At 37.9% G+C, this 12,042-nt stretch overlaps 1 protein-coding gene across 1 annotated transcript in view; it reads left to right on the top strand.

Moving 5' to 3' along the window:
- Window positions 1–1,696: 1,696 nt before the first annotated feature.
- RHOJ (ras homolog family member J) overlaps window positions 1,697–12,042 on the top strand; it is a 67,883-nt gene continuing 57,537 nt past the window's right edge. The window contains exon 1 of the mRNA XM_039319523.1: window positions 1,697–2,402. Coding sequence (XP_039175457.1) covers window positions 2,234–2,402 — 169 coding nt within the window. The 5' untranslated portion in view covers window positions 1,697–2,233. The remainder of the gene's footprint in view (window positions 2,403–12,042) is intronic.

The raw sequence follows: 12,042 nt of genomic DNA, 5'->3' as shown, positions 1-12,042 counted from the left end.
GCATTTTTCTTTTACTTTTTTGCTGCTTAATTTAAAAAAAAAGTTCTTTTACTTCATACTACACTTAAAACAAACATTTTCACATTTAAAAAGCAAGCATCCCAGAGCAAAACCCAGAGCCCTACTAGATGTGGCATGAAAAACAAACTGAAGAACTCCCCTGTCCCACCAATAAATTGAACATTTTGCTGGAGGTTTTCCATTGTACTTCCTCCTCCTGTGATGATATCAGAAGTTTGAGGAGTAAACTGCTATTTCATGCAATGGGAAAGTGTCCAATAAAGTCACCAATTGGTCAGAAGGCTACAAACAAGGAGGGTGTAAAACTGCATCTGGAAATGCCTTTAGATGAGATAAAAAGCACCATGCAGGTAGTCCTTGACTTACAAACATTTGTTTAGTGACTGTACAAAGTTACAACTGCACTGCAAAAAGTTACTTCCAGCCGGTCCTCACACTTAAGGTAACTGTCACAGCATCCCCAAGGTCACATGAACAAATTCAAGTGCTTGGCAAGTAGCATGTGACAGTTGCAGCGACCATGGGTCATGTGATTGCCATTTGTGACCTTCACAGCTGGCTTGTGACAAGCAAAGTCAATTGGGGAAGCCAGATTCACTTAACAAACTGCAGTGACTCATTTAACAACCACGGTGCAACTCACTTAACCACCTTGCTTAGCAACAGAAATTCTGATCTCAGTTTTGGTCATATGCTGAAGATTACCTTTATTGGAATAACTTCAAAAAGCCTTGCAAATGTCCATCTAGGATAGTCAACAGCTACTCTGCCCTGCAATTTTGAGAGCTGTATGCCCAACACACTGATAGTGCCAGATTGGAGAAGGTCGCTGTGTGAAGGTTAAGATTTAGACACAGTTTAATTTATTCCCTCAATTTTGTATCTTTTTCCATGCAAGTAAGAAATCTCAATCCTTGCTTTCTAATCACAGTGCAGCTAGAATAGGGCAATAGGTACATAATTCCAAAGGAAGTTTAACCTGGAATGGATAACAACAAACAATTAAAATGTCATCGCTAATGACATACTGTATTAAGTTCATATTATACTACTTGAAGTTTAGTTCTTAACTGCAGAATTGTTGAACATAAACAATAGCTGATAAAGTGCCACATATTTGCCTACTCAGTAAGGGGACAGCTGAGCATTTTCTTCATAGCCATGACTGTAATTTAACAACAACAACAACAATTACAGCCATTCAGCATTCTTGGTAGGAGAAGAAAAAAAAGCAGAGATATATTTTTGTGGCCAACTGAGGAGCAGATAAATTCACTGGGAAGTTTGAGGAAGGGCAATCTGTCCGAGTAGTGAAAATTATAAGAGTTCTGTAGAGGTGTTTTTAAACAGAAATGATGGCAACTATTCTTAATTTGTCCCAGATGCTGCCAATCACTCTCACAGAGGTCAATCCAGGGATAACTCAATTATAATATCAATCCCACCAAGAATGATTTTATGTGTGGGCACTCCTGAGAGAAGTGTGACGATGATGTCCAGATGGATCATTTGGAGCAGGAAGCTTGTGAACTGCAGTCTGCAGTGAGACCTCTAGTGTTTTTCTTCTTCCACATCCTGGCAGAGTTCCTGTAAAGTATAAACACACACAGAGCTTCTATTGTTTGCAGCCCTTCACGAGCCCCACTGATCCTAATATGGAATTCAGCAGGAAACCCATGATTTCCTGACATAGAGCAAACTGGAGAAAATAAAGGGATTGCCTGAAATAAAAAGAACAAGAAACACACAGAGAGAGTCCCTCCATTAATTTGTTCCAGTTTCCACTTTCTCTTTGGAAATGCAATGGAAAAATGGAATGGATTTAGCACGAATCCCTGATTTTTCAGGCCAAACCAGAGCAGAGGAACAGACATTCAGCTCCTCCGATTGTTGCTATTTTTAAGCCGTGTGAAATACCACCGTCTCTGTATGCAAGATGAAGATTTCCTGACTTGAACTAACGACACGCGTGTCGATTGTCTATTTATTCCCTCACATGGTTCTCCTCTGTGGCTTGAAAAGATCAAGTGCACAAACTGAAGTTATGATTTCATGATTGCCTGCCATGCAGCAACAACAATAGCAACAACAAAAAAATACTCATTCAAAAAGAAGCCTGCTATCAACAACTGGAATTCTCCTTTGGGATCTGTGCTCTTTCGGGTGTGCTTGCAAAAGCTGGAAGGAAAAAAGAAAAGCAGGAACAACCAGCATGAGTGGCAAAGAAGAAGAGCCCGGCTATTCGGATAGCAGCGTGAAGAAGATGCTCAAGTGTGTGGTGATTGGTGACGGAGCTGTTGGCAAGACCTGCCTGCTGATGAGTTATGCCAATGATGCATTTCCGGAAGAATATGTGCCGACCGTGTTCGACCACTATGCAGGTAAGAATAACCCATTCCTCTTTCTTATATGTGCCAGAAGTGTTCAAATGCTAACCTATTTCCTCTCCACAAATATGCATTTACATGCATTCACAGATCTTATTAAAGCTAAGTATGCCTTACACAGTGATAGTAGCATTCCTAAGGGATGTAATTGTGAAACTTCCTCTCTACAAAGAAGCCCCACATGTAATGAATTAACAGACCTGGACTTTACCATCCCTTTCCTCATGAACTACTTATTTTGTGGCAGGTAGAGATAAAATTTGGAAAATGAGACCATTTTAATTAAACCACTCTGATCTAATGATGTTGGCTGGCTCTAAACTTTTACATTAATGATTATTAGTTTTTCCTCTTCTACTCTTTGAAGAGATGGCCCCAGACAAGGTTTGTCCAAGGCATGAAGAAGAAGTCCAGCCTAGTTCAAGAGGAGGTTGTTATGGTGATGGAAAATCTCTCTCTCCCTCCCCCCCCCCACCACCACACTAAGTGTTCTGTCTGGTCTAAAAGTTCATTTGTGTCTTGCCTGTTTCAGAGCCAGTATGCCAGTCCTATAGCAATGTCTTCTCCATAAGATTGGCTGGCTTCAGACATCATGAAATCATTTTATTTATTTACTTATTTATATTTCTAATTCACTTAGTATCAGAAATTTTGGTATATTACAAAGCCCATGCACACACACACAAACACACATAGGCCATAAAACCAAGTGTATTTCAGCCACAGCTTTCTCATCTCTTGAGAAGTAGCTCTAAAGCAGGGGTGTCAAACTCGCAACATCACGTGACTGTTGCAACATATCGTGACTTTTTTGCCATTGCCGGCAATGGAGCGGACGCATCCGGCCCAGGGGCTGGCAGTTTGACACCCCTGATCTAAAGAAAGCCTTGATATTTGTTGAATATAAAATGAAGATTAAAAGTGTGGTGTCATTTTGCATAATCTTTGTGTATATTTATTAAAATGCATGCATGCAAAACTAGATCTTACTGTCGGACTGAAATAGAGAATTCCTTACTATTTCTTCCTAGTAGGCAAACCTATAACTATGATTGCCTACTGCTCAGTCCAATATTTTCCCCTTTTATGCTTTAAACAATTCTTGGAATAGAGGAAGTTTTCAGGGTATTTTCCCCTGTAAGGCAGGAAATCCATCCACAGTACCAAGGAGCTGAATTCTATTCCAAAGCTCACATTGCATGCTAATAACATTTACAACCTAACTAGAATGCTCTTGATTCCAATCCTTTATAAAACATTAAGAAACTCCATAACACAAGGACTAGACAAAGTAATTGTGACTTTGGCTGAAAACTTAGTTTGGAGAAAAGATATGATTTTCAGGGTTTGAATCATTTTCCACAAGGGGTAAAGAAATAAAATAAAAATAGTGGCTGGGTGAGTGGGTTCTATAGATTTCAGAGGTTGTTTAGAACTAAAGTACTGATCAGATTTGAACTAACTCTGATTTGAAGGATAAACTCATTAACCTTGATTTTTCTCTGGGTTGCATTTTTAGTAGGTGGGCAGTTGTTCTGAGAGATGAAGGAATAAAACTGGGGTAGAAAATAGGAGATTTTCCTGAAATTATTGGACTATAGTTTACAGATGGAACATAGATGGACTGAATTGTGAGAATTCAGTCATTTCTGTAGTCCAGAGTTTTACGGCTAAATGTACGGTATATACCAAACCAATGAGTTCTTAATCAGTAAACCATGTTTAATCAAACCATAGTGTCTCACAATATGGGATTTCAGTCCATTTGTCTTAGCCTAATCTACTTCCAAGATTTGTTGGGAGTATGCAGAGAGGAAAGAAAGAAAGAAAGAAAGAAAGAAAGAAAGAAAGAAAGAAAGAAAGAAAGAAAGAAAGAAAGAAAGAAAGAAAGAAAGAAAGAAAGAAAGAAAGAAAGAAAGAAAGAAAACACTTCCCTGGGCTTCTTGAGGGAAAAATAGGATACAAAGGTCATTATAAATTAGCAGTTGTCATTAGAAATTAGACTTGCTTAAGAGGATAAATAATTCTGCAGCTGCTCATACAAACAATTTACAAAGAGAAATATAACCAAAACCAATCTCATTACTATTGTTAAATGTAAGACAGCAATCTGAACAAACACTGTAATCTTGCAGTAGAGATAAAGAAATGTAAATATCTTTTAACATATAAAGCCCAGCACCATATGTCAAAAAGAGTTAAAGTAGAAAATTAAATACAAACCAAGATTGTATCAATATTTCACTTAGGATGGAGTTACCACTGAACCTTTTGCTCTCTCAAAAAAGGATGAAGAATACAATATAATATTCTAAAACCAGCAAAAAAAAGAGAGTGGTGGCCTCTTTAACCTAAATGTTCTTTATAAACGTCCCTGTGAAATAAGCAGGTGCCATTATCATAAAAGAAAAGGCAACATGTATCTGTAAAAGCTAATTTTATAAAACCACTAAAGGATAATGATGATAAATCATAAAACTGGCTTCTTTTAGCCAGGTTAAAAATTACAGATTGGCAGATCCTTCTTGGTTCATTTCACTCCAGGTTCAGAAGCATTACCATCTTTTGCATTCCATAGTCCAGAAAGAGTGACACAATTACATTTCCCAGTTCCCAGCTTGAGTTTGAATTCACAATATATGGTAGTTTACATAAATTATGTCCCTGGTGGGAACTACATATCTCGTAGAAATACCGTCGTCAGTAAAATTATGCACCTTGGAGGCAATATCATGGAATCTGTTGACTGTTGGTGTAATTATATCAATTTCAAGTTTCCGCTAGTAGAGATACATCTATTCTGCAGCTTTCACATATATAGGTTCAGTGCAAGAATACATCCCAGATTAGTAGGGCCCTTCTGACATGACCATTTCAGAGCATGAAATTCATAGGGAAATTTTTAGCAGTTTAGGTTACTAGCTGTAGTCCAGTTGTGGCATTCACCAGTATGAGTCAGCATCTACATTATTGCAAGTCTAGAGCCAATATATGTGACATTCTGAACATAAGCTTTTCACAAGATTAACCATGGGAATAAGCCTCAACTTTCCTTGCCATTTTGCCCATTACTTACCAGAATGAGATGTCAAACATGTTGCATGCATTGTTATGTATATATTTCATGTCTGCATTTGAGTATCAAACAGATCAGTCCTGGCCTGGTACTCTCAAACATTTTATTCGTAAGTAAGATAAAGAGACAATGCAAAATCAATTAATCAAGGAGAGAAGCAACCTAGAACTAAGAAGAAATTTCCTGACAATTAAAACAATTAATCAATGGAACAACCTGCCTCCAGAAGCTATGAATGTTCCAACACTGGAAGTTTTTAAGAAGAGACTGGACAGCCATTTGTCTGAAATGGTATAGGGCAGGGGTGTCAAACTCACAATGTCACATAACGTGTCGTGACATACCATGACTTTTTTGCCATTGCCAGCAATGGGGTGGGCGCGGTTTTGCTGTGATGCATCCGGCCCATGGGCCGGCAGTTTGACACCCCTGGTATAGGGTTTCTTGCCTGAGCGGGGGGTTGGGCTAAAAGACCTCCAAGGTCCCTTCCAACTCTGTTATTCTATTCTAAAATATCAAATATGCAGGTGACAAAATAATAGGTAGCAGAGTTAATGCCTTAGAAGGCAGAAATAGAATTCAAAGTGAGAAATAGGCAAAATGATAGAAAATCAATGCAGGCAATTGTGTAGTCCTTCATTTAAGAAACAAAGATCAAATGTACAACCATAAGATGGGAATAGATGGCTTGGATGTAGTATTTGTGAAAAAGAGTTTGGAATTATAATTGTCAACAAAGTGAATAAGAGTCAATAGTGTAGTATGGCTGTGGGAAAAAAAGCAAATATGAGTTTAGGCTCCACCAACAAAAATATGGTTTACTATCATTTTACTTTATTTCACGCTTGTCAGATCCCATCTCTAGTTTGTATCCAGCCCTGCACACCAAATTTAAAAAGGATTCAGATAAATAAACAGCTTAAAAGAAAGGCAATAATGACACTAAAAACTATGAAGAGTGATTGAAAGAATAGAAAATAGTTAGCTTTAACGATAAGAAGACTGGGGGAAGCACAAAAGCATTTTCGAAATGCCTGAAACAGTGACACACAGAAGGTCAAGACCTATTTTTTTATTATTCGAGAGTGTAAGACATGCAATAAAAGGTTTAATTTACAGAAATGCAAGAACAAAATATTTCCCAATGGTAAGAGAGGTTTTTTTTTTAGAAAGGTTATAAACTCTCTTTCACTTGAAGTGCTCATGCAGAGGCTGAAGATCCACCTTTCAGGGACAGTTTAATTTGGATTCCTGTATTAAACAGGAGATTTTGTGACCACAGTTCACATTTTTTTAAAAAAGCCAAAGTGAATATATTAAAATGGGTAAAAGATTGTATATTATTAATAATAAAAATTGAAAGTGTTTTCCCAAAAATCCACACTAAAGAAAGTATATATAAAAATGCACTCATTAATGATGCACATTTGAAAAACATATACAAATCCTTGTGTGAGAAACTAAGTAAAAACCACCTTGACTGCTTTGCACCTTCATACTGTACTCAGAAATGAACGGGAGTGTGTAACCACCACATGCTAAAATATATAGTTTGATACAAATATCAGAATCAGAATAGAACTGGAAGGGATCTTGGGGGTCTTCTAGTTGAACCCCCTGCTCAAGCAGAAGATCGTATAACCGTGGTGGCAAACCTATGGCACACGTGCCACAGGTAGCATGCAGAGCCCTCTCTGTGGGCATGTGCGTCATCACCCCAGTCCTAGGCCTTCAGCTGGGTTTTATAAAATCTTTTCGCTTTTGGCCTCCGCCACCGTGTGGGGAAAAAAAAGGTTCAATCAATTTCAACTTCTCCTGGGGAAAAAAAGATGTCGCAAAGTTGGAATTGATTGATTGAAGTTTTTAGTCCCACCCAGTCTGCCGTTACCACCGCAGCCATGCCTGCCCAATAGGCCACAACCACCCAATGGGCCACGCCCACCATGCACCTGATGATACATAAGTGGGTTTTGGGTTTCAGTTTGGGCACTTGGTCTCTAAAATGTTTACCATCACTGTCCTATAACATTTCAGAAAAGTGACTGTCCAGTCTCTTCTTAAAAACTTCTAGTGATGAAGCACCCACAAAGTCTGAAGGCAGGTTGTTCCACTGGTTAATTGTCCTCATTGTTAGGAAGTTTCTCCTTAATTCCAAGTTGCTTCTCTCCTTGATTAGTTTCCATCCATTGTTTCTTATATTGCCTTCTGATGCTTTGGAAAATAAATTGATCCCCTCCTCCTTGTGGCAGCCTCTCAAATACTGGAATACTACTATCATGTCCTTCCTAGTCCTTCTTTTCTCCAGATTGGCCATTCCCAAATCCTGCAACCGTTCTCCATATGTTTTAGTCTCCAGGCCTTTAATCATCTTAGTTGCTCTTCTTTGCATTTTTTCCAAAGTCTCAACATCTTTTTTATAATGTGGTAACCCAAACTGAATGCAGTATTCCAGGTGTGGCCTTACTAAGGCTTTATAAAGCGGTACTAATACTTCATATGATTTTGATTCTGTGCTTCTGTTTATACAACCAAGGATTGGATTTGCTTTTTTGACTGCTGCTGCACACTTCTGGCTGATGTTTAAGTAATCATCCACTAGGACTCCAAGATCCCTCTTACAGTTACTGTTTTTGAGCCAGGTTTTGCCTAATCTGTATAGTACACAGGTTTACATTTAGAAACTACAATCCAGCTGAGTTCATTCCCATCTTCATTTATTTCAACAAGTTTAAACTCTCCATGAAAAACTATTTAGTTTTAATCTGTGATTTATTTTAAATTAGCAGCTTTACAGAGAGCAAGGAGGGTCATGTTAACATCTAATATCCATACCATTAATTTAAAAACTGTACACATTTCTGAAGATATGATTACATCTTCCCTAACTATCTAAAGTGTGGTCTGGGAAGTTAAAGACACCAGAGTAAAACCTAAAAGAGTTTTAGTGTGTGGGAAGGTAAGAGGTTAACAAGAAGCATTTTCTGTCACTTAGAGGCTAATGAAAAGACTTCAAATCTCAGGAAAAGGGGGGGGGAAGCACAGAATTGAGGGGACAGAATTGTAGAACTGTGTTTTTTCATTTAAATAAATGATTTTTTTAATGAGAATTACACACACTGAAAAAAAAAGAATCTAATTCTTCAAGTTTCCACCTGAAACTAACTAGGTGCAAAGGTGCATAACCATCCTGCTGTGATCAAGCAACATATATTTTTAATTTGAAAAATGATGAAAAACAGCTCAATACACCAAACCTATTCATGCTACATTTTTTTAAAGAAGTATCAAAAGTCTCATAGAAAATTGAAGAAGTGCATAAGGCTGGAGCAGTACTTGACATCACTGACAAATACATCTGCTTTTTCAGTTGCAAAGAGATTTATACTACCCACTACATGAATTTAGCATCTGGGTAAAATAGTTTAAGCATCCATTCCATCTGGGATGAAAGACTAGCAGGATGGGAAAAGTTAACAATGAGGGGCTGAAGAAATGACTACTGTGCTGCCAAGGTGCCAGAGAAAAATAGTTGGGATCATTTAACCTGGGGTTTCCTCCAAACTCAGCTATTGAAAAGATGGAAAGATCATGTATTTTTTTTATTTATGTCTCTGACAAACCAATGCAGCGGTCATGGAAGAAACACTCAGAATGATGGGCTTGTCTTGCTTGGAAAGCAGCAGCTGGATCACAAGGCCAGACAATCTGTGGATATTAATAAAGCCTTAGAAATGTTTGTCCTTTAAGGAATGTAATAAAAATATCATCTGAAAAATTATTTTGACACTGAAATCGCCCTTGTTACTTATGTGGGTATTTATAAAAGCATGCAAGTCTCCATAGGATCTCCCAGCAGGGGACATGAGTAGGAGGCAAAAGAGGTTAAGTTTAAGAAACAAACTCCAGGTTTCCAGAACTGGGAGCAACGCTTTTAGTAACAATTCTTGTATTTGAGCAAAAGAAAATGATAAATACATGAGATTGCTGAAAACAAGTTATTTTTTTCCTGTGAAAGAAGAAAATTGGAGGAAAACAAGCAGCAGGTAGGCAAAGCAGTTGCTTCCTAGCTAACCATTCCTATATTCCAAAGAACCTCTCAATCCACCCCCCCCCCCCCCATACACACACATACATACTTGAGATGCCATGCAGGGCAGAGAACAACCAAAAATGCATGCTGGACAATTAACTCAGGCTTCTTCCCTTTTTTCATAGGTCAACCTCAGTAGTTCACACCTCCACAAGCCTTTTGGGTTTGTTTCCTCATGAAACATTTACAAGAGGATTATCTCACCTTCCCTTTCCTTTTTTTTAAAAAAAATATTCATCTTGCAAACTGACAGTTTATCAGAATGCTAAACAAGGCAAAAATCTGTTTGACAAGATTGAAGCTTTCACATGTATGTCAACTTTAGAAATTTTTTTATATTAGTTGTAATCAATTCAATCATAAGCTATTTATGGCAACAATTCTCACTTTTGAGTGTTACTGAGTATAAGTCACAAATGATGAGATATTGAATGAGACAATCAAGTGAGTTTTTGCTTTGGGTCATTCTGCAGAAATGGACCTTTGTAAAACTACTTGCTGCAAGTGCCACTAACACAGGAATAGCCCCTTCATAACAGTAGGCTTTATTTGATGCTCTTAAGTTATTCATGCCTTCCAGGGATTTTGAGCAGTCTGGGCATTTTTTCCCTTTATTTTATCCCATTAATTTTCATTATTAAAATACTTATTTGGTACATTAGCCATTCATTATAACTGCACTGAGTACATCATTCCCCAACCTGGTGTCCTCCAGATGTATAGTATTTGATTTTAAGCTCTGTCATTTCCAATCCTAGCTCACAATGATAAAAATCACTACCCAACACATGTACAGGGAATGTAGAAGTAAAATAGTGGATATCAAAAACTTTAAAAATACTAGCATCTTTAAGTACTATATAATATTTGAATGAGGGGATAGATGGGGAACTCATCAAATTTGCAGAAGACACCAATGGTGAAAAAAGTAAGGTTCTACGTTTAGGCAAGAAAAACCAAATGCACACGTATAGTATAGGTGGTACCTTGCTCAATAGTAGTAACTGTGAGAGGATCTCAGAGTCCTAGTGGACAATCACTTAAATATGAGCCAGCAGTGTGCTGCAGCTGCCAAAAAAGCCAATACAGTACTAGGCTGCATTAATAGAGGGATAGAATCAAGATCAGGTGAAGTGTTAATATACCACTTTACAATGCCTTGGTAAGGCCACACTTGGAATACTGTATCCAGTTTTGGTCACCACGATTTAAAAAAGATGTTGAGACTCTAGAAAGAGTACAGAGAAGAGCAACAAAGATGATTAGGGGACTGGAGGCTAAAACATAAGGAACGGTTGCTGGAATTGGGTATGTCTAGTTTAATGAAGAAAAGGACAAGGGGGGACATGATAGCAGTGTTCCAATATCTCAGGGGTTGCCACAAAGAAGAGGGAGTCAAGCTATTCTCCAAAGTGCCTGAAGGCAGGACAAGAAGCAACGGATAAAAACTAATCAAGGAGAGAAGCAACCTAGAACTAAGGAGAAATTTCCTGACACTTAGAACAATTAACCAGTGGAACAACCTGTAGAGAAGGGAACTAGGGGATTAGCCATTTTGGATCTAATTCTCACTAACAGAGATGAAATGATAGAAGGTGTTAAAGCCATAGGAACCCTGGGAGGAAGTGATCATGCAATATTAGAATTCAACATTATAGAAGCACAAGCAATAGAACACAGTCAAACTAGAGTCTTGGACTTCAAGAGAGCTAATTTCAATACACTTAGAGAGGGCTTGGGAAGGATTCCATGGATGAGAATCCTCAAGGGGAAAACAACTCAAGAAGCTTGGGAAATTTTGAAAAATGAGATAATAAAAGCACAGTCTAGCACAATACCAACAAAGAGGAAAAACAACAACTCTCAAAAGAAACCAGCATGTCTGCATAAAGAACTCTGACAAATTGAAAGATAAAAAGGACAAGTATAGAAAGTGGAAAGAGGGGAACATAACTAAGTCAGAATATTAGCAAATAGCCCGAGTCAGCAAAGATGAAGTGAGGAAAGCCAAGGCTCAAAATGAACTAAGGCTTGCGACCAAAGTCAAAAATAACAAAAAAAGCTTCTTTAAACATGTAAAAAAAAAGAAAAAAGTGAAGGAAATGATTGGTCCATTAGTGGGTAGAAGTGGCAAGAAGGTGACAAGCAACAGGGAGAAAGCAGAACTATTTAATTCTGTCTTTACACAAAGGGAAAAAACAGACCAACCTATCAAAAATAGTGCCATAAAAAACAAAATAGAAACACAAGTTAAGATAGGCAAGAAAATGGTAAGTGAACACCTGTCCAGCCTAGACAAGTTCAAATCACCAGGACCAGATGGATTACACCCCAAGGTTCTCAAGGAACTGGTAGATGTGATATCGGAACCACTGAACTATATTTTTCAAAGATCCTGGAACACAGGGGAACTACCAGAGGACTGGAAAAGAGCTGATGTAGTTCCCATCCTCAAAAAAGGAAAAAAA

The sequence above is a fragment of the Crotalus tigris genome, unplaced genomic scaffold, assembly GCF_016545835.1.
Source record: "Crotalus tigris isolate CLP2741 ecotype Arizona unplaced genomic scaffold, ASM1654583v1 scf7180000023598.3388751, whole genome shotgun sequence".
In the NCBI taxonomy this organism is placed as follows: domain Eukaryota; kingdom Metazoa; phylum Chordata; class Lepidosauria; order Squamata; family Viperidae; genus Crotalus; species Crotalus tigris.
Note: the sequence above shows the minus strand (reverse complement) of the source record. Positions and strands in the feature narration are given on the sequence as shown.